Genomic DNA, 23838 nt, shown 5'->3' with positions numbered 1-23838 from the left:
GTAAACCCCAAACCTTTATACTAGGTTTAGGGGTTCTGAGCAAACACAGAGCACCCCCTCATTACACTGGGGACCACGGTGTATGTTGCAGGGACACATTAACCCCTTCATGCCCCATTTACCTTTCCTCTGGGTGCTGCAGCAGGATCCCCTGCTGGTGAGTCGCCAGAACATTTCCTGGGTATGAGGTATGCTTTGACTGTATCCGAGAATCTTACTCGATTCCTGGATCCAATTTATTGGGTATCCCATAACTCCAGAACCCCCGATACGTAGACACATTCTGTGAAGACTTTCTCCAGCAAACCCACCCTGAAACTTACAACATAGAAATCTCCTGGTCCCAGCACCCCAGGAAAGGCAAAACACAGAAAAATCTTTATTGTCCCATAATTTGCACACAGTCACAGTAATGCATGCACAAAACACGGGTAAAAGAGCTGACTCTCTAGGGCCCCAAAACACAGTTCAGGGGCAACCAAGTGGACTTAACCTTTATTATAAAGCCCTGGTTACCCCCTCACCATCACAACGACCTTTGCTGAATCAAGGATATCCTTAAAACCTGACCAGTTGGGGGGTCTTGAGGGCTGGAGTTGAGCACCTCTGGGTTAAGGTACTGGAGAGTGCACCACACTAGTTACAGACCTGCCCCGGATTAGCGTTATATCTCCAGTGGTAGCCTTGTTCAGATGTAATAACTTTAGACATTGTTAAAGTATCATAAGTATGATATAAAATAATCAAAACTACTAGAATGACTGGCATTTTGTTCTATGCACAGTCTGGGAACCGTAATGTTTGTAATAGCTGGGCGAACTCAGAAAAAACATCACTATCACGACATGTTTCAATATATCTTAAAGTAGAAAAAAAAAGTTTTTAAAACTGAGTTTATCAGTGTACAGCCACATTGGTTATTACAAGTGGATACAAATATAATTTTAATGGTTTTCAATTTTTGGGTGAAGACAAATATTTGGTGAAAGGTTTTTTTCCCGATACACAACAGGACAGGAGCCTTCTGCTGCTTAGAGTAATGGCTTAAATCAGCGGTGCGCAAACTGTGGGGCGCGACCCCCAGGGGGGGCGCGACACTGCCGACGGGGGGCGCGGGGTTTACAGAGGCCCCGCGCGGTTCCCGAAGGCACTTAAATTAAGTGCCGGGGGAGCTGCAGGGCCTCTGTAAACCTAACTTACCCGTGGCTCCGGCGGCTTCCTCCCTGCGTCGCCATGGCAACGCGGCGTCAAAATGACGCTGCGAGGTCATGTGACGTCACGTTGCTATAGCAACGTGACGTCATTACGCCGGAGCGCGGGTAAGTTGGGGTTGGGGGGGGCGCGGGAGTGAGGGGACAGCCGGCAGGGGGGCGCAGGGAAAAAAGTTTGCGCCTCCCTGGCTTAAATAATGGCTTAAACCAGTTTGTTCCTAGGCCCTTATCACCATCACCATGAATCGTGGATTTCCGTTTTAGCATATACCTGTATCAGGTTTCCCATAAGAATCAATTGTGTTGCTTGAATAATGTATCAAAGTATATCACATTGTTTCATGACAATTGTATCAGGTTATGCATAGACCTACCATCATCAATAGCTACAATGGTAGCCGTGTATGTGCTACTGGTTACATGGTCTGACTCTCTGTCCAGCTGAGCCTTAGTTTTGAGGACGCCAGTATCTTCATTTACAGATAACCAGGAAGCTGGGTCTTTATCTATAATATACCTGAACAATAGAAGGTTGAGCAAAGTCATATACACCTGATACTGGACTGCATCAACATGTACAAATTGATAGTCTATATAATTAGATTAGTACACACAAATAGACAGACAGAGCCCCTGGTGGTAGCACTCTATTCCAAAATGATATGGTGATTCTTTAAAATAACTTTATTAATGACAATAACGTTAAAATATTGGGGTCTAAAACAAAGATTAAATATTCCAAGTGTGTGCGTCTCTATTGGATAGATGTGTCCAGAAGAGTGTACATAATTGGGTTAATGTCCAGTGTTTGGGTAGTTCACTGGCCCTAGTGTTCCTCGTGTAGAGTGAATTGACTAGAGTACTATTGGTTTGTCAGCAGTTTGGGCCACACATGCAGTGCCCCACGCGGAGGTGCTCGAGTTCATATACACTGACTCAACGATATTGAGAGAGTCAGCGTGGAGCCTCCAGTGCACATTAAAGGACTATTAGGGTCCCAATGGACTCACTAGTCACATACAAATAAAGGCAACCATTAAATCTGGCACAACATTGTATTATCTATTATGTAAGGAAGCCACAATGCTAATTCCCTGATACAGCGAGCAGCTCATAGGGTACAATACGATTTAGCAATAGGCAAACCAAACCAGCATTTAACCTCTAGAGCGCCAGAATACAACCACACATGCTAAGCACTGTGCCAAATGGGGACAGGTCTGTCAATTGACCGATATACAACCCCAAAAGGTACACTACTCAGCTATTAACTTGGTATCTATCTAGAACAGAGTTAAAGCAGTGTCATATTATACACCAGTACAAGTTTCATCAATACTAGTATACAGCTACCTCAGACATCAACAGCTATAGATGTTTATGTACCAAGCACCATACACCCTATTCAACATACCATCTATTGTATAGGGAGGTGACGGGAACATATAATAGGTGCACTTTGACCAAGTTTTGTTCAATACAACAACTTTAATATGCTTTAGCTGCCATCACGCAATAGCACAGCATAGGTCCCATACTTAAGAGCACCAACTAGTATATTTTACTGGGGCACTGCATGTGTGGCCCAAACTGCTGACAAACCAATAGTACTCTAGTCAATTCACTCTACACGAGGAACACTAGGGCCAGTGAACTACCCAAACACTGGACATTAACCCAATTATGTACACTCTTCTGGACACATCTATCCAATAGAGACGCACACACTTGGAATATTTAATCTTTGTTTTAGACCCCAATATTTTAACGTTATTGTCATTAATAAAGTTATTTAAAAAAATCACCATATCATTTTGGAATAGAGTGCTACCACCAGGGGCTCTGTCTGTCTATTTGTGTGTACTAAGTTACATGCCCCTTGCAGCACCACTCCCTCTGTAATATATCCAAGCTGAAGCGGGGGTACACCATAAGTTTCTAATTATATAATTAGATTGTAAGCTCTTCGGGGCAGGGACTTCTTTTCCTAAATGTCACTTTTATGTCTGAAGCGCTTCTTCCCATTATGTGTTATTTGTATTATTTGTTATTTATATAATTATCACGTGTATCCCTGCTGTGACGCGCTATGTACATTAATGGCGCTATATAAATAAAGATATACATACATACATACGTCATTGAACATGTTAAATCACCTTCTTTAATGAGCATTCAAAGCTGAGCTGTTCAATATGTGATCTATATGTATATTTATATTGATCTAGAGCAGCGTTTCCCAAATGGTGGGTCGCAACCCGGCACCGGGCCACGGCACCAAAATTGCCGGGTCGCAGCGAGGCTGGCCGCGCGGTGTCTCCCGTCCCCCCTGCTCAATTTTAAAAAAATGGCGGTGATTCCCCCCGCGGTCCTGCGCGCTTGCGCAGGGCAAGCAGGGCCCGCTCCCTTCCCCCCCCCCACTCCCAACGTGGGACGGAGGGGGAAGTACAAGCTCCTACTGCGGCCCGCTTCCCCCCGTGGCCAGCTTCCCAAGCTCACCTCCCGTGGCACCCCCTCCCGAGCCCACCTCCCATCCCGGGCAGCAGGGGATATCGGGGGCAGCAGGGGAAAGCGTCCGGCGGCAAGGTAAGTCACCCCACTCAGTCACTGCCTCCCACCCAAGTGCCCTGGCCCCCTCCCTCCCACCCAAGTGCCCCTGGCCCCCTCCCTCCCACCCAAGTGTCCCTGGCCCCCTCCCTCCCACCCAAGTGCCCCTGGCCCCCTCCCTCCCACCCAAGTGCCCCTGGCCCCCTCCCGAGTGCCCCTGGCCCCCTCCCTCCCTCCCACCCAAGTGCTCCTGGCCCCCTCCCTCCCTCCCAAGTGCCCCTGGCCCCCTCCCTCCCACCCAAGTGCCCCTGGCCCCCTCCCACCCAAGTGCCCCATGCCCCCTCCCTCCCACCCAAGTGCCCCATGCCCCCTCCCTCCCACCCAAGTGCCCCTGGCCCCCTCCCGAGTGCCCCTGGCCCCCTCCCTCCCTCCCACCCAAGTGCTCCTGGCCCCCTCCCTCCCTCCCAAGTGCTCCTGGCCCCCTCCCTCCCAAGTGCCCCTGGCACCCTCCCTCCCACCCAAGTGCCCCTGGCCCCCTCCCACCCAAGTGCCCCATGCCCCCTCCCTCCCTCCCACCCACCCAAGTGCCCCTGGCCCCCTCCCTCCCACCCAAGTGCCCCTGGCCCCCTCCCTCCCACCCAAGTGCCCCTGGCCCCCTCCCTCCCTCCCACCCAAGTACCCCTGGCCCCCTCCCAAGTGCCCCTGGCCCCCTCCCTCCCTCCCACCCAAGTGCCCCTGGCCCCCTCCCTCCCTCCCACCCAAGTGCCCCTGGCCCCCTCCCTAAGTGCCCCTGGCCCCCTCCCTCCCAACCACCCTCCCTCCCTCCCACCCACCCAAGTGCCCCTGGCCCCCTCCCTAAGTGCCCCTGGCCCCCTCCCTAAGTGCCCCTGGCCCCCTCCCTAAGTGCCCCTGGCCCCCTCCCTAAGTGACCCTGGCCCCCTCCCTCCCTCCCACCCAAGTGCCCCTAGCCCCCTCCCTCCCACCCAAGTGCCCCTGGCCCCCTCCCTCCATCCCTCCCAAAGTGCCCCTGGCCCCCTCCCTAAGTGCCCCTGGCCCCCTCCCTCCCTCCCACCCAAGTGCCCCTGGCCCCCTCCCTCCCTCCCACCCAAGTGCCCCTGGCCCCCTCCCTCCCTCCCTCCCACCAAAATGCCCCTGGCCCCCTCCCTCCCTCCCACCCTCCCACCCAAGTGTCCCTGGCCCCCTCTCCAGTCACTCACATCCGTCGTTGCCTGTAATTCACTGTTTGTGTCTGTGTGCGTATAGGGGAGAGCGAGTGCTTGTGTGTGTATCTGTATCAGTGTGTGTGTGTGTGTGTATCAGTGTGTGTGTGTGTGTGTGTAGCAGTGTCTCTGTGTGGCTGCGTGTGTGTCAGTGGCTGATTGTGTGTGTCAGTGGCTGCGTGTGTGTGTGTGTGTGTCAGTGGCTGCGTGTGTGTGTATCAGAGGCTGTGTGTATGTATCAGTGTCTGTCAGTGGCTGTGTGTGTGTGTGTGTGTGTGTATCAGTGGCTGTGTGTGTGTGTGTGTATCAGTGGGTGTGTGTGTGTGTGTGTGTGTGTGTGTGTGTGTGTGTGTGTGTGTGTGTGTGTGTGTGTGTGTGTGTGTGTGTGTGTGTGTGTGTATCAGTGGGTGTGTGTGTGTGTGTGTGTGTGTGTGTGTGTGTGTGTGTGTGTGTGTGTGTGTGTGTGTGTGTGTGTGTGTGTGTGTGCAGGCCCTATAGGCCAGTATAGGCGATAACATTTTTAGTGGGTCACGAAGGAGAAGTTCAAAAATAACCGGGTCACGGAAAAAAAAAGTTTGGGAAACCCTGATCTAGAGAAATAGTGTAACATTTAAACCAGTGAGACTTCACAATGGAGAAAAACAACAGCCTGTGACATTAATAAATTGCCTTAATCTTGATCAATAGGTCTTCATCTTGATCAATAACCAAACTACGTTTATGTCAGGTGCTTTTATCACAGTAATGGATCAGTATATCACTATTGATACATACAACATACTGTATATTTGATGCTTCATAACGATGAAATAAAACGAGCCCACCTTCCACTGAAAGACTCCTGAAGGTGCTTACTTGATTTTATTTGGTGAAAGAATATCCGTATCCAGTGCATTTAATTTTGTGAGTTCGACGTCTGGTCCCACCGTTGTTTCCTCCAGATAAAGTATTACTTTGTCAGGATAAAATTTAGGAGGGTCGTTCACATCTGTTATATCCACCACTGCTGATCTGGACTCTAACACGTTCTTGGCCGAACGGCCTTTAGCCGATTCTAATACCCACAAGCCAGTTGAAAGCTTCTGGACAACCTTGCAGGTAAAGTAAGGTTCTTCATTCTCCACGGCTATGGACAGCTTGCTTTGGATGTCAGTTTCATAATCCAAGGCCTACAAAAGGGAAAGCTAAATGGTAGAAGATCTGCCACTGTACAACAAGGGGGGCACCAGCTTCCATCAGGAGATGGACCTGATGCAGAATAACTACAGTATAACACAGGAGATGTAGTGGACTATGTATTAAGCCATGAGGTCTCAACTCCAGTCTTCAAGCCCCACCAACAGGTCAGGTTTAAAGGATATCTCAGCTTCAGCACAGGTGGCTCAATCTTTGACTGAGCCACTTATTGAGTCACCTGTGCTGAAGAAGGGATATCCTGAAAATGTGACCTGTTGGTCTTGAGAACTGGAGTTGAGAACACTTGTATTAAGCTACAAAAACCTGCTAACTGCCCCAAGCTTAACGATAAATGGGTCATGTAGAGCAGGGGTGCTAAACTCTCAATACCCCCCAACAGGTAAGGTTTTAAGGATATCTCAGCTTCAGCACATTGAGCCACCTGTGCTGAAGCTGGGTTATCCTGACAACCTGGCCTGTTGGGGGTCTTGGGGACTGGCGTTAAGCCCCGCTGATGCAGAGTAGATATCAATGTTTCAAGATGCAACAGGCAGTTTTAGCATTACATGTATCAAGGAGTGGTGTTAGGGTTTTAGTAGTAAGACAAGTTACTGTAGAAAAGGTTCACTTGACAAACATACAGTAGAATTACACGATGTAGCAGGGTTGTCTTCTCTTTTTCAGCACCATGGAAAGCACCATATCTGAGCTGCTGTTACTCTTGTATGCCTGGACTTTGCATTGAATGTATTACATATCATACAAACGCTAGAGCAGAGAATAGTTAAACCTCTTTCAGTGCATTTAAGATAGACTTCTACCAAAACATAAAAAGTAGAAACTCTGCATTGCCAGCCCCTCAAGCATAACACGAGTAAATCAATGAAATAATGTGTTTATTTTCCAACTGATCTCCATTATAGCTTAATTAATTGCAGTGACTGACATCAGATGCATAATATTAACTTAAAAGGCCATATTTATAAAGCAGTGTTATGCGGGAAGGCACCTTACTGCCCATACCTTACAGCAGGGATGCTCAACTCCAGTCCAAGACCCCCTAACAGGTCAAGTTATCAGGTTATCCCAACTTCAGCACAGGTGGCTCAATCAGTCCCTGTTCCAGCACAGGTGGCTCAATCAGTCCCTGCTCCAGCACAGGTGGCTCAATCAGTGCCTGCTTCAGCATAGGTGGCTCAATCAGAGACTGAGCCTCTGCTTGAGCCATCTGTGCTGAAGCTGGGATATCCTGAAAACCTGATCTGTTTTGGGGGGGGGGGTGGGAGGACTGGAGTTGAGCACCTCTGTCTCACAGTTTAGCACCAAAGATCTAGGGATCGGTTTAATGGATAAGCATCATTTTGTTGTACCATCTGCCCTTATAAAAGCAATGACGAAGGAAGCACCAAGGAAATCATCCAATCAGAGACGGAGCAATAGAATTGTAACAGGCAGCATTGATAATTACTGCATGTTAAGGGAGAATGATAACAGCAATTCAGATGCTCAAACCAAGCCACACTTAAGTGTCATCTTCACTGGAATTCGATGAGTGAGCATGACTGGCTCTTTAAGAGGCTGCAAGTCCCACAATATCTGACTCCGCAAATTGATTATGTGGCTTATCCATCAATGTTCTACACTCTGCTACATCCATAATTCCTTCCAGCTTCTCAGTTTCAGAGGGTAAATGATGGATTGCCTCGTAAAAAACGCATTCAACATTTACCTATTGTGGTAGCCAAGGGCAAATCGTTCCCTGCTATCCATTCCATTTAGGGGGGCATTACGAGTCTGCAATTAGGTGGTTAATACACGTACACATGAACCTTTCCGGATCATTTTTCGCTTTCACATAAACTGAAATGATAAGTGCTGATGTAAGGCAATAAAGAAAAGCAACACGGAGAAGGCAAGCAGAGCAGAGAGACGCACTACGGTGGTATATATCGAGCAGGTCATTTCCAAGTGGCAATAAAGCTATGTAAACGGAGAGAATGTGGTCCTCGTCTGCTTACATGGTAAGAACAGATGTAGCAGACTTTGTTGCATCCATGAACACAATGCGTTGAGTTAACGCAATATTTCCTGCAAGATTTCATGCAGCGCCATTTTAAATGGTGATACATACAGCGCTCGCTATCTCATTAACGCGCATGATATTTATTGCTTTGGCGTTGACCCATGTTAACCTGGGGTAATAAAGCCTGGCTGCTACATATGCATGTGTATTTTGTTTTATGTTCGGTACTTTCACGGAAGCGTCGTTCGTGAGATCATGCAAATGCACACCTGGTGAAAAAAACAACGCTAAAACCCTAGGTGTATCTCATGACCAGGTGTGCGTTGTGCAACAACGCCCATAAATCTTTGTCATTCCGTTTACCTACTCCCCGTATACCAGGGGTGGAAAACTCCAGTTCCCCCGGGCCACCAAAAAGTCAGGTTTTCAGGATATCCCCGCTTCAGCACAGGTGGTGCAGTCGAAGACTGAGCCACTGATTGAGCCACCTGTGCTGAAGCAGGGATATCGTGAAAACTTGACCTGTTGGTGGCCCTTGAGGACGGGAGTTTCCCACCGTTGCCTTACACAGTTCATGCAAAGTATGCTGGCACATTGAATTTTGGACATTCATATTTGGAACGACAATTTGGGCATTATGTAAACAGCAAAACTTTTTGTTTGCTACAAAGTTTCTGCTTAGTTAGTTGACTCACACATGATACGGGGATGTATCAATTTGTGTGTCAATGAAACTGCCTTGTAAAACTGCAGGTGACATACAGGTGTATGGTCTGCCTTTCGGCTATCTCCTCATGGATGTGCCACCACTATCTCCAACTGAACTTATCAAGAACAGAACGTAAAATCTTCCCTCCTAACGCCGCACCAGTAGCTCATTTCCCAATTGAATTAAAAGGCTCAGTTACCCTCCCAATACCCCACGCTGGATGCTTAGGTGTTATTTTTGACTCCTACCTTTATCCCACATATTTAGTTTCTCACCAAATCCTGTCGCTTTGACCTCCGCAGTATTACTAAAATACGCTTCTTCACTTCACTACACAATCCACCAAAATACATACTCATGCCCTCAGTCTCTCCCGGTTGGACTATTGCAACCTGATTCTAGTTGGTCTCCTATCCAATCCATTCTAGATGCCACTGCCAAGGTCACCTACCTCACCCACCGCTCGTCCTCTGCTGCCCCACAATGCAAATGACTATATTGACTACCTATACCCTCCAGAATCACATTCAAGATACTTGTGCTCACCTTCATTGCTATACATAACACTGCTCCTCTCTACATCTCTTCCCTACTATTCAAGTAGTCTTCCCTCAATCTGTGGATGTCCCACAATCTACATCTCTACACCACCTGCAATACATTGTCTTACTCCCGACTCCAAGTCCTCTCCCACACTGCACCTCAACTCTATCATTCTCTACCATGCACAATCAGACTCTCCACCACCGTACGTTGAAAAATGCCCCAAGTTAAAGCTAACCCAATGCTGAGCAATACACACACCCACACCTCCATCTCTCTCCACTCCTCGCTTTTTCAGGGTGTAAGGTCCTTGGGAAAACAGGGTGGGGTTACCTGGCTCTACTGAATAGTACTATTACTTAGTTTCACACCGCTCACACCAAATACCTACAATTAATAAAATGACCCGGTGCATAGGGAAGAGTACAGTTAGACAACACAGATCTTGTGACACCAGAGGTCACAACAGTCCCTTAAATACGCACGCATGGTCAAAAATAGAGGGAATCAAGTAATTGGATACAAATATCCCTAGAAATTGGCTAATTGGACTAGCTGCTTCATATACCACATAGGGAGTATGGAAGCACAGCGTACTAGCAGTATAAAAACAAAAATAATAAACTTTAATAGTGTATAGACAATACACAGAAACAAATCATGAACATATTATGCACTATAATGAAATATATCAAATTTGACTAAAATCCCCAAAGCAAGGGACTAGTCTCCGGAAGAAATAATATCAGGATCAACAAGGTAAGAAGCCTGATTGTGTAGTAGTGGTGGGCAAGGTAAGAGACCTGATTGTTTAGTAGTAGTGGGCAAGGTAAGAAGCCTGATTGTGTAGTAGTAGTGGGCAAGGTAAGAAGCCTGATTGTTTAGTAGTAGTGGGCAAGGTAAGAAACCTGATTGTGTAGTAGTGGTGGGCAAGGTAAGAAGCCTGATTGTGTAGTAGTAGTGGACAAGGTAAGAGACCTGATTGTTTAGTAGTAGTGGGCAAGGTAAGAAACCTGATTGTGTAGTAGTAGTGGGCAAGGTAAGAAGCCTGATTGTGTAGTAGTAGTGGGCAAGGTAAGAAGCCTGATTGTGTAGTAGTAGTGGACAAGGTAAGAGACCTGATTGTGTAGTAGTAGTGGACAAGGTAAGAGACCTGATTGTGTAGTAGTAGTGGACAAGGTAAGAAGCCTGATTGTGTAGTAGTAGTGGGCAAGGTAAGAAACCTGATTGTGTAGTAGTAGTGGGCAAGGTAAGAAACCTGATTGTGTAATAGTGGTGGGCAAGGTAAGAAGCCTGATTGTGTAGTAGTGGTGGGCAAGGTAAGAAATCGGATTGTGTAGTAGTAGTGGGCAAGAAACCTAATTGTGTAGTAGTGGTGGGCAAGGTAAGAAACCTGATTGTGTAGTAGTAGTGGACAAGGTAAGAAACCTAATTGTGTAGTAGTGGTGGGCAAGGTAAGAAACCTAATTGTGTAGTAGTGGTGGGCAAGGTAAGAAATCGGATTGTGTAGTAGTAGTGGGCAAGGTAAGAAACCTGATTGTGTAGTAGTAGTGGACAAGGTAAGAAACCTGATTGTGTAGTAGTAATGGGCAAGGAAGAAGCCTGATTGTGTAGTAGTAGTGGACAAGGTAAGAAACCTGATTGTGTAGTAGTAGTGGGCAATGTAAGAAGCCTGATTGTGTAGTAGTAGTGGACAAGGTAAGAAACCTGATTGTGTAGTAGTAGTGGGTACAAACACCTACAAATATAAACTACTTCGCTATAATAGCCAGGTGTAGAATGTGGGGGACATAGAATGATGGACAAACATGAGCAAAATAGCGTATGTACATGTAGCATAGTAGGCTAGTAGCTTGATGGAAAGCATGTGGATACATATATAAGCTTTAATTGTATATATAAGTACATTTTAATTTTGGGGATTGTTTTTTAAGTTAAGGCAGCGGTGCGCAAACTGGGGGACGCGCCGCCGCCCAAGGGGGCGTGAGAATCTTTAGGGGGGGCACGGCGGTTACAGAGGCCCCGCGCTCTTCCCCACGCATTTAAATTGAATGCCGGGGGAGGCGTGAGGCCTCTGTAACTCACTTACCTGCTGCCAGCCGGGTCTTCGGAGACGCGTCGCCATGGCAACGTGGCGTCAAATGACGCGGTGGGGACACGTGACGTCACATGACCCGCGACATCATTTGATGCCGAGCCATTGGGAGAGGGGGGGGGCCGCAGCTCAAGAAGTTTGCGCACCGTTGAGTTAAGGGATACTAAATTTTACGTTTTATTTGTACATTAAAATTGCTCTCTAATGAGAGCTGCAGAGGATTTTGCTTACTACCATCTACATTGCAAGACACAATTGGAGCGCTCCTCCGCTGTGAATAACTTTCTTCTTTCTTGCAAGTATTTTTAACTCTATGGTAATACACTTTCTGTCCTCCCTCCCACATTGTACTGCACCTTGGACTATGTTGGGCACCATACAAATAAAAAAATAATAAGAATCCTTTAGACCAGGGGTGGCCAACTTTCTGGATATCCCTGCTTCAGCACAGGCGGCTCAATCAGTGGCTCAGCCATTGACTGCACCACCTGTGCTGAAGCAGGGATATCCTTAAAACCTGGCCTGTTGGTGGTGGCCCTTGAGGACTGGAGTTGGCCACCCCTGATTTGGTCTCTGTGGGTGGTACAGGGGGTAACAGTATTTCCTTGATGAGAAGAAGACAAGGGAGAAGAAGACAGGGGAGAAGAAGACAGGGGAGAAGAAGACAGGGGAGAAGAAGACAGGGGAGAAGAAGACAGGGGAGAAGAAGACAGGGGAGAAGAAGACAGGGGAGAAGAAGACAGGGAAGAAGATGACATTTGCATAGATGAAGGGTTGACTACAGAAATCCCTCATCCTAATACACTGAACGTACCTTCACTACGGTGAGGATGCCTTCGTTGGTCTTGGGGTCGGTTTGTATCTTGTAATTCCCCTTCTCGTTGCCGGCGGTGATGGAATACACAGCTCTCCAGGCAGGGGTGTCCCGGGTGTCCCGGTCAGTCACCGCAAATTTCAGGACAGTCACATTGATCTCCCGCTCCGGCACCCGGGCGTGAAACTGCAAAGCAGAACCCGTGTTAAAAAAAAAATGTGGGGACTGTGAACACAGAACAGCCGAAGCCCTGGAAAGAGTCAGCGTGTGTCTTGTATCAAGTGTGATTGAAGTGTGCTGGGCCGAGAGAGAGAAGAGAGAAGAGAGAGAGAACGAGAGAGAACGAGAGAGAACGAGAGAGAACGAGAGAGAGAACGAGAGAGAGAACGAGAGAGAGAACGAGAGAGAGAACGAGAGAGAGAACGAGAGAGAGAACGAGAGAGAGAACGAGAGAGAGAGAGAGAGAGAATGATCCTCCATGGCAGTGGAGGATTGAGAAAGACTACTCCTTTACAGGACAATGTTAATCACTATGTACCAGGACTGGCCAACTCCAGTCCTCAACAGCCACCAACAGGTCAGGTTTGCAAGATATCACTGCTTCAACACAGGTGGCTCAATCAGTGGCTCAGTCACTGACCGAGCCACCTGTACTTTATCCTAAAACCCTAACCTGTTGGTGGCCCTTGAGGACTGGAGTTGGCCACTCCCGCTGTGTACCATCAGACAAACAGGACAGCACACGCCTGGTTGTTCTTTGTATAAGAGAACGGAGACATTTCTTCTCATGGTGTGCTCCTCGAAGTGCTCTGTGGGATCTTACGCTGTCCGTGGTCCACTCTGGGGGATGATTATTGCCGTCCACAACACTCAGCAGGACTTCACATGTGCTGCTCAGGGGGGTGGGGACCCCATTGTCCTTCGCTTGGATGACCAACTTGTAATTTTTATTAGTCTGCAAAGGAAATGAAAAAAATAAATAAGAGAAGGAGCTCAACATAAACACACAGAGGAGGGTGTAATATGGAGAGGTGAATTTAGGAATTGAAAAGCTCTGGGTGACAGGTGAGGACTTCATTCTGTAACCCCCTCTCAGAGCAGTGTTGCATTGCTGGGAAAGGGGTTAGCCCTTAGAATAATGGTTCCCAACTCAAGTCCTCGAGGTCAGGTTTTTAGGATATTCCTGCTTCAGCACAGATGGCTCAATCAGTGGCTCAGTCGAAGACTGAGCTACTGATTGAACCACCTGTGCTGAAGCATGGATATCCGTAAATCCTGATCTGTTGGTGACCCTTGAGGACTGGAGTTGGCCACTCCAGATTTAGTCTCTGTGGTACATGGGGTTACCCCTGAGGAAGAAAGCGGATAGCTTTCGAAACGCGTAGGGTGGCGAATATAGCACTCCTGCATCACTGTGTTTGGCGATTCTCCCCCACGACCAAGACGAATCAGCGGTCGTTCGTGCTCGTGACAGTGTGTCGAATCTGCTGCCGCCGACCTGGATTAGCTGCGCGTCCCCTCCAGTGTGCTACGTGAGACCATCTGCCCATACGCCGGCTGGCGTGCACACATCCACGGAGACGCCCAGGAGCAGGCAGCAAAGTTCACCGAGAGGGGATACTCTCTAATATATCCACTGCCTGCTTACAATATCCATCTGGTGAGTGGGCATTACATCTGAATCCACCGGTGCTGCAGTGTGCTTACATAATCTTTTATTGTCCATATTGTGTTGTATGTCTATGTATGCTATATGAATTTTGTTATTAAATGTTTTAATCTTAAATTTTCACCTATCTGATCTCTCAACTGATCCATGTTGTCTTAAGTGTTGTTTGTCATCTTACCAAACAGTATTATGCTATGTATTGTGCTTTCTTTCTTTTAAGCACATCCTGAGGAGTCATTTCCTGATCGTCCAACAGGCTTGGTTTTTATATCCTTTTTATTATTATTGTTTTAGCAGGCGCCTTTAGATACATATCCCCTTTACATGGGGTTACAGAAATTCCCAAAAATCAAAATGACTGAGCTACTGATGGAGCCGCCAGTGCTGAAGCCGGGATACCCTGAAAACCTGACCTGTTGGGGTTTCGCCAGGACGGAGTTTGGGAATCCCCTAGCACAAAGGGGGGAGAAAAGGGCAGGAAACACATATACCTCGTAATTAAGGCAGCCTTTAAACGAAATGAAGCCTTTCTCCTTGTCGACGGTGAACTCAACGTTGGGATCGGCAGGTGTTTGAGACAGGAGATAATAATGCACAAGGGAATTGGGGCTGGAATGTTCATCCTTATCATGAGCCAGCATTGTGAGGAATGTCCCGCCTGCAACAAGAGGACAAACGCCTTCATCAGGTACTGCACCGACACACTTTATTCGAGCAAATACCCAGTATGTACCTGGCAGATACCTGGAATGCGCCGCTCCTCAGCTCTGACAAGCCCCGTTCCGTTTGCCTTCCCAGCCTGGGTTCATGCCTGGCTGATGGGCGGCTGATCTGTTAAATGATAATGATTAGGATTTAATAGGCTGCAATGCTTCGCGTGTCTACCAGATGGCATAAATTCATGAATTGTAATGCAGTATATATATATATATATACTGTGCAGTATTGCAGCCAGCGGGAATAAAATGCTTCAATCCCTGCCTGGAAAATAACTCAATGCACTCAGGCAGAAAACAGTCACAAACCTCAATACACCCGGGTATACCCGAATTCGTGGGACTAGCCGAGCTCGAATAAAGTGTGTCGCCAGTGTAGGTAACAGTGTGTCCGTTAAGGAAACACAGAGGCTGTTGAATATGTACTTCTGTTTAGCTGAGTATTCAGTTGAGTTTTGAATCACATTGACTAACCCCTTTAGTGCATGGGGTTCTCAACACCAGACCTCAAGACCCCCCCTCCCCCCCCCACCCCCCAACAGGTCTGGTTTTTAGGATATCCCTGCTTCAGCACAGGTGGCTCAGTCGAAAACAGGCTCTTCAACTGAGCCACTGATTGAGCCACCTGTGCTGAAGCTAGGATATCCTGAAAACCTGACCTGTTGGGGGTCTTCAGGCCTGGAGTTAAACCCCCTTGCCTTTGGGGTTGTTTTTGCAACGCTTGCTCTTTGCCAAAAAAATTGTAATACAAAAAAGTATAAAAAGGCAAATTTCCCCGGGTTGGAGAACTGAAGTGAAACATTTGCAGATCTCTGTCTAATAACCACTGATACGTAAAAACAATGCTTAACTCGGCTGTAAGAATCACTAACATTGGAACGGAAAGCTGTATATGGGGGATTTGTTCTTTGATCAGCCTCCACATACAGATGTTGCACGTCTCGCTGTCTCTAGAACTGCAGCTGGAGAAGCAAAAAGCTGCCGCTGCGGAGACCTCGCCTGCCGCTATCATGCGGTGGAGGGGGGAGGGGGAGTCCATGCTTCCAGGTAGGCCCCCCACAGTGATAATCTGCTGGGGTGCAACTCACCTCGCTGCCCGAAACAGAACAAAGTTCTACATCTGTATCTTAAATTAGGAAAACAATCTTAAAAACCATCACAGGCATAACCCAGGGGTCTCAAATCCAGTCCTCAAGACCCCCCCAACAGGTCAGGTTTTCATGATATCCCTGCTGCTGCACAGGTGGATCGACTGAGCCACTGATTGAGCCACCTGTGCTGAAGCAGGGATACCCTAAAAACCTGACCTGCTGGTGGGAGCTTGAGGAGCTGGAGGTGGAAATCCATGGCTTAACCCATTGCGTGCCAAGGGGACCTGCAAAGCATTGCTGGCACACACAGGGTTAGAACAGCTTTTGTATCCCTCAGACCAGAAAGCAAGACACAAAAAAATGAACGCAGAACAGACCAGGGGGCGACATGAGGGGGCGACATGAGGGGGCGATCTGATATCTGTTGTTGACTTCTGGCGAGAAAATGACAGGGACACTTTTAGAAGCAACTTTGTGCATGCGCCTGATTTGTATTATCGATGCAGCAGGGTGCAATTAGCCTTGGGAAATGTGTGAATCTGTGTGTTACAGCCCCCCTGCGCAATTAGAGGCAAGGAGAGGACAGCAGGGCGGGTGACCCGAATCCATCGCAGCAGATTGTATGTACAGCTCTCATCTTGCACCGTACCTTGCACAAAGCTTTCATTAATGGAAACTTCATAAGAGTCGGCGTTGAACTCGGGGGCATTATCATTGATATCCAAGATCTTTAACTGAATGCGCAGTTTGGTATCTACGAGTTCCGTCGTTCTCATGATAGAATTGAATTCCCACTGCATGCAAAAGAAAGCGAGAGACAGAGAGAGAGAGAAAAGAAGTTACACAAACTCAGAAGCTGACTTTCAAAGCCAACGCAATTAAAATGAGATTTATAAGTCGGAGGGAAAAGAGCGGGCGATGGGAACAGAGGGGTAAGATGCAGCAGCCGGGAAGATGAGGGGAAACGCCAGATGGAGCAAAGCAATGCTTAGTGATCCAGGTGCAGGGTGATTGGATTTAATTGGGGTACACATACCAATGGTTCCTTTGTAAGAACCAGATTTCAGGTTTCCAAATGATTGCTAGCATGTTACTCCCCTCACTTAACTCATAGGGGGGAGGAATCTCTGGGTAAGTTTATTTTAAACATTGTGTTGCCAGATGGACCTGCAATGTGGACGTTCTGATGAGCAGTGTTTGATCTCCATCACTGCCAAATGGGATTGCAAAGATCAAGAGCAGAAAGTAAGAGGGGCAGGGCACGGAGGCGAAGAATGTGCAAACGACTGCACCGGAAGGTCACACAGCCGCCATTTTTTTTATAGGGATGAACCATTCTAATTTCAGCTCCGGCGACCGCCTGGTTCCAGAGAAACTTACTGGGAAAGGTGACACTGGTACTTCCATGAATTAAAGTTCCTCGTGTATGAGGAGATGTAAGCCTCCATTTTGTTTCCCCAGGAGGTGACGGTAATGGCGCTAGCTTCAGCCGTACGTATCCAGGGGTTCCCCGAAGCTGAAAACAGCACTTGGGGGGAACGGATCCTTTATTACAGAGAAGGAATTAGGCCAGGGGGAGGCCAACTCCTGTCCCCAAGGGCCACCAACAGGCCAGTCATTCTGACTGAGCCACCAGTGCTGAAGCAGGGATATCCTGAAACCCTGACCTGTTAGAGGCCCTTGAGGATTGGAATTGAGAACCCCTACACTAGACAGTGAATATCCCTCCATGCATTGGGCTGTCTTCCGTACCTTGCAAGTATATATATATATGAAGCCTCACCTTGCGTGATGACCTCAGGGCCGAGGTCGGACAGTTTCTTACTACACATGAGGAAGAGCAGAGGATACTTCCGGGCAAAACGGAGCTGTATTTACGGAGTTGGGTGCTCTAAGGTCTGAATGCTGGGACTATGATTTCACGTCAGGCACATGGAGTGAAGTAGCTGACATCTGGATATCTTCCTACTACACCGGATGGTGTATAAGCTACCTGCCTAATACCACCACCCCTCCTGCTCACACACTGACTACTATCTCCCATCCAGCCACGGATAAGTATCCTCATTTACTGCTTGTGTATATCTACCGCAATTACCTGGCTTTCTAGCCTCCTGCAGTCTCAGCTGGTTACAGACTGTCTCCCTTGAATGCTTTTTCACTATTTGAAGTGAGTGCAATTCCTGGCGGCCACTTTCTGCTTTTTAATAAATTGTCAATTTTACAAACAATATTATGCCTTGGAGCTGGCGCTTCTTTTTGTCTTTGTTTGATATATATATATACACACCTTTAATCTAGTGGTTGAAGACACTTTAAAAAAGTACTGGTACTGTGGGTGTGGAAAGAAAAAGTACTGATACATTTTAACTTTAACCTTACTACCATGAAACTTCAACCCCTGCTTTCAGTGGATACTCCCAGGTGTACACAATGCTGCTGGTACTGCAGGACCTTACTGTTAACCCTCCCGTGATCTCACTGGTAGGTGCTTAGTGAAACACGAGTAGTGGAGTCAGATTAAGGTTATTCTGGGCTCTAGGTGAGGCAACAGTTTGGGGCCCAATTGCTCCTTACACAAACCAAGGACGAACATAGAAATAGTCGCACATAGAGAAACACACACAGAGATAGTGGCACACACAGACATAGTCACACACACACAGATAGTCGCACACAGAGATAGTCACACACACACATAGTCACACTCACAGATAGTCGCACACAGAGAGACACACACAGAGATAGTCACACACAGAGAAACATAAACACAGATAGACACACAGAGAAAGTCACACGCAGAGAGAGATACACACACGCAGAGAGAGATACAGTACACACACACAGAGAGAGATACACTGGGATAGTCACACGCAGGGATAGTCACACACAGGGATAGTGGCACATATAGCGACACACGCACGGATAGTGGCACACAGAGAGACACACACAGAGACAGTCACACGCAGGGATAGTGGCACACGCAGGGATAGTGGCACACGCAGGGATAGTGGCACACGCAGGGATAGTGGCACACGCAGGGATAGTGGCAAACGCAGGGATAGTGGCACACAGGGATAGTGGCACACAGGGATAGTGGCACACGCAGGGATAGTGGCACAAGGAAAGACTGAGGCCCAAATAATGCATTCTGGGTGGCCCTGTCCCAGAGAGCCCTAGACCGGCGTGACGCTGTGACGCAGTGACGCAGTGACACGTTCTTTCTGGAAGGAGAATCCACTTTACTTGAAACAGCGGCGTGACTTCAAAATCTATTTTCTGAAGCACGTAGATAGATCCGCCATCTTCGTCAATACGAAAAAGCCCCTTGGGATCTTCGTCCACTCCTTTGCCGGATATCCTGAACTTCACTAGCGCTTCTTCATCCACACTCACCTGCCAGAGATAAGCCATGTTATTCAAGCAGGGGAAAATCAGGGGCTTCCAATGACTCAGTGCGTGAGCCTGCAGGACACGCGTGTGGCTCCCAAACACTCCGCAAGGCAACAAAAACCCCTGACCACAATCCTCACCCCAATTTAGTATAGATTTTACTTATTTTTAAAGATGCCGTTTCGCTTCGCAAGAGGAGATACAATAAAGTAAGAGCCCCCTTTATTTATTTAAGCCAAAAGGTTTAATTGATAATGTAATTAATATAAAACACATGTATGTATGCCTTTATATAGTGCCCACAGTGTACTCTGCGCCTTACAAGAGAGACAATACAGTACAGGGAATTATCATACAATAAGCGCAACAAATAAGATCAGACAATAGGAAAGGAAATCCCTGCCCCGCAGAGCTTACGATCTAAGTGATGCTGCTTTTATAGATCACTATGGATAGATTGTTGCAGCAATTCCAGTGATCAGGGGCCTATTGTAAAACAGTTTGTGCGGTGCGGTGAGTGGGGTCTAATCCCGGGACAAAATCTCGCGATTTCTTCCGGGGGAAAAAAATGGAAACTGATGAGGAATTCACAAAAAAAAGTGAGTAATTACGATGAAAGTTAGAAAGGATCTTAGGCCGTTAGGGCCTTTTTCACCTGAAAATCCTCATTGAAGTCTAATAGGGCTGAAAATTGAACAAGCAGCTGTAACATGGTAAGTTCATTCTGCCTCTCTTTTTCCCCCTATCACGTCAGCCCTAAGCAGTCTAGGCTGTGATAGGCCAATCCTGTGGGCTTTTGACCCCCCCCCCCCTCATGCTCCCTTCTGAGTGACGGAGGTGTGGTGGTGATTCATGGCCTGTGTTAGCCTATCTGGTATAGGAACAGACCTTGAGCCCGCCCCTTCTGGTTCCTCAGGAGGGAAGAGACAAATTTAGAGCAGTCTGTGTTCACCCTTTTGTTAAGGAGTGGACGTGAGTAACCTCACCTCCCCTCCTGGGAGTGTGAGAGGCCAGTCAGGCCGCAAGGCTGACTGGTCTGTAAGAGCAAAGGCTCCAGACTCAGAGAGTATGCGTCATCCAGAGGCCTGGATCCTCTGAGACCCTGCAACGCTGAAAAACCACCATGCAATGACTGCTAAAAGTAAAGACCCTTTGTTATCTCTTACACCTGCCTGGATCTGAGTCAGTAGCAGGGTGTATGAAAGATGTGCTTCAGAGGGACTGCTTACATTCTACATGGAGCCCACCAAAGCTGGAGGCGCTGAACCACAGATGAAGAACTCAGATGACACCAAAAGCCTGTCCTGATCTCCTTATCATCGCAGATCAGCTCAGCTCTCCTGACCCTCACAGGTATGTGCACCAACAACCCTTGTAGCCAGCAGAACATCTCACAGAGGGTGGGGAAAACAGTGCTACACAGCCATATACATACACCGAAAGTAAATAGCACCAGATCTGAAGAATCCCCCCCTGCAAAGTCCCTAAGCAGCCATATAGCCCCCCATCCCCCTCGCACTGGCTCGCATTCACTAGCTGATGCGTGTGGTTTAGCATGCGTTAACACCTTTGAAATGAATGTTGTGTTAGTGCTCTAACCAACTACTGCAGACACTGATAGCATGAAGCCCTACGTTTGAACTTTTGACACGTTAAGTAACGATGTAACACCTCGCACGCAGGAATGCGGATCTTACTTTTGAGTGACTGCTTCATATCTTTCCAGGTTTGAATAATAAATGAAGTACTGATCATTTGTAATTCTGCATGCAGCAGGTGTCCTCCCCAAACCTGTAGGCCATGTCACGGGGTGCCAGCTAGAATCTCACATAGAATGTGCCGACTACGCCACCTGTTGCCGGCAGGTTTACTTATCCTGTTTTCCTCCTGTGTCTTCTGCATCTTGTATAATGTAATACTAGTCCTGGTCATGTCTTTAATAGGTGATTAGCACCACTACCATATATAGGATGGGTCTCTGGAATGTGGCAGCTGGACTGGTCACTCTGCCACTCCGGCCACTCACCCAGCCCTAACCCTGCTTTAAAGGAGAATTGCCTTTTTTTTTTTTTAAAAAGAACAGATTTCCCCCCTGCTCCCCGAGTTACTTACATCTGAAGGGGGTGCCAGTATCTCACTTCTGTTTAAAGGTCCCGCAGCATGCGGGCCAATAGGAAGCCGCAAGAGATGACGTCACGCCTTCCTGTTGGCCCGCGAGATTATGGACCTTTAAACAGACATTATCCGTGCCCAGCTGGAGCTGCTACCGGAACCCAGTATCTGGTATCCGAGGAAGCAGGGGGTCCACAGAGTGGAAATCAATGCGGTTCAGCTCCGGAGACCCCCCTGCTTCAAACCTAGTAAAAAAACAAGAGGTACAGCATCCTGAACCCGTGAAGTGCTAAAGGTTGCTTTGTGCATCCTGTACTTTCCGTAACATTGCAAAGATTCGCCCTTTCCTCTGTCGCACTGCTGCTAAAACTCTAACACAGGCCCTCATTCTCTCCCTTCTACTGTCCGGCCTTCCTGCCTCTCACCTATTTCCCCTACAATCTATTATTTCACTCTCTCCTAAATCTGTCTCCGAGTCTCCCCTGCTGAAATCCCTCTCCTGGCTTCCGATGAAATACTGTATTACTTACACAATTCTCTTTCTCTTTTTTAAGGCTATTTACTCATCTGTCCCTCCTTACATCGCAGCCCTAATTTCTCACGATACACCTGCCTGACTCTTGTGTTCTGCACAAGGATGTCTTCTTTCTAACCCTTTTGTATCTAAAGCCCCCCCCCCCAACCTAAAACCTGTCTCTCTGACTGCCCCACACACCTGGAATGCCCTCCCCCTCAATATCCGACTAGCACCCTCTCTATCCACCTTTTGCACCCATCTTAAAACACACCTCTTTAATGAAGCATATGGGTAGCTCCATGGCTGATACTTTACACCTCATACATCGACATTAGCCCCCTGCAGACGCACTTACCAGAACACCCTCCTACTGTCTCTGTACGTTCTCCCCACTTACCACATGGAGTGTAACCTCTTCCTAATGTTACTTTCATGTCTGAAGCGCTTATTCCCATTATGTGTTACATAGTTACATAGTAGATGAGGTTGAAAAAAGATGTATATATTATTATATTGTTATATTATTATGTCCAATGTATCACTGCTGTGAAGTGCTATGTACCTGGGAAGGCGCTATATAACTAAAGATATACATACATACATACATACACATACATACATACACATACATACACATACATACACATACATACACATACATACACATACATACACATACACATACATACATACACATACACATACATACATACACATACATACACATACATACACATACATACACATACATACACATACATACACATACATACACACACATACATACATACACATACACATACATACACATACACATACATACATACACATACATACATACATACATACACACATACACACATACACACATACATACATACACATACATACATACATACATACACATACATACATACATTCTAAATGAGTTGTATTCTGAGTCTGTCTGCACATTAACATGGACTGACTCACAAAAAAGCCAAGATGCGTATTTATTCAAAATGACCCAAAATGTAACTACTTTGTGCTAAGAGAAGCCACAAAGTACAGATTGCAGATGTAATTAGCACGAGGTGAAAAGAAATGCTTTTAACATCCATCACCTGAATGTTTGTGGTTATAAGTTAACAAAAATGTATATGTACAGTAGTGTTTAAGTGAAATGGTTTTCTTAGAACCTAATAATACAGTTCAAAATAACAATACCGTTATCAAACAAGCAGGTTAATGTAAATCCCGATGTAATAATGTGTTCCTACGTATGTGCGATGTGCACTGTGACCTGACTTCCTGACTTCATAACCTACTGAACTTTATTACTGATTCATTCATTGTGAACTGCATTACGTCAATAAAATGTGTTATTAAAAAAAAGTAAGTGTATGTAGCTAAAAATGCATTTTAATGCCTTCAATGTAACTGTGAGGGTTTTCACTGGGCTTCAATATGGTTCATTTTGTGCCAATTCTAATGAATTCTGCCACAATTGAAGGGCTAAATAAATATAATTAGTCTATTTATAAGGGGTTCTGTAACAGAAATACCACATTTTAATAGGGTTTACCTTGCCAATAAGGTGTGGGTAGGGGCCCGGCAGTTCTTCTACAAGCTCAAAGGCATCAATAATCCAGGCTCGCCTCTGACGGTTCAATGTCCTTTGGTCCCCTCCATGGGGTTTCTGTGGGACAGAAGAGCAGTCATGATCAAGGGAACCCAAGCGGAATCTCTTGGGACTCAATTCCTATCTCTTTCATCCAGCTCTTCACATGTGCAGTGACCTCTAACAGCAAAGGGGGGACCGCCAAAGCAAAGAGAAATGTACCAGAAATAGGATGGGAAACATGGGGCGACGTGTCAGATACTGTACGAGGAGGAGATGGCAGCACACACATTGGCTCTCCAGGCACCATTTTTGCTCCCAGTTGTGTCACATGTAAGACGCTCGTTCGTTCAGTTTCTTGCATCAGATTATTCGCCGGAGATGTTCGCACTACTTCAGGTT

General features: G+C 47.0%; 1 protein-coding gene across 24 annotated transcripts in view; it reads right to left on the bottom strand.

The window, feature by feature from the left end:
- LOC142466446 (cadherin-like protein 26) overlaps window positions 1-23838 on the bottom strand; it is a 101149-nt gene that overhangs the window by 42603 nt on the left and 34708 nt on the right. For all 24 annotated transcript variants that reach the window (XM_075571390.1, XM_075571377.1, XM_075571389.1 and 21 more), the window contains exons 3-10: window positions 23401-23514; window positions 19061-19210; window positions 16464-16608; window positions 14499-14665; window positions 13162-13293; window positions 12339-12524; window positions 5834-6147; window positions 1586-1728 (exon numbers count right to left, since the gene is read on the bottom strand). In XM_075571390.1, the coding sequence (XP_075427505.1) occupies window positions 1586-1728; window positions 5834-6147; window positions 12339-12524; window positions 13162-13293; window positions 14499-14665; window positions 16464-16608; window positions 19061-19210; window positions 23401-23514 (1351 nt within the window). The remainder of the gene's footprint in view (window positions 1-1585; window positions 1729-5833; window positions 6148-12338; window positions 12525-13161; window positions 13294-14498; window positions 14666-16463; window positions 16609-19060; window positions 19211-23400; window positions 23515-23838) is intronic.

The sequence above is a fragment of the Ascaphus truei genome, chromosome 15 (genome assembly GCF_040206685.1).
Source record: "Ascaphus truei isolate aAscTru1 chromosome 15, aAscTru1.hap1, whole genome shotgun sequence".
NCBI lineage: Eukaryota > Metazoa > Chordata > Amphibia > Anura > Ascaphidae > Ascaphus > Ascaphus truei.
This window is presented reverse-complemented; position numbering and strand designations above follow the sequence as displayed.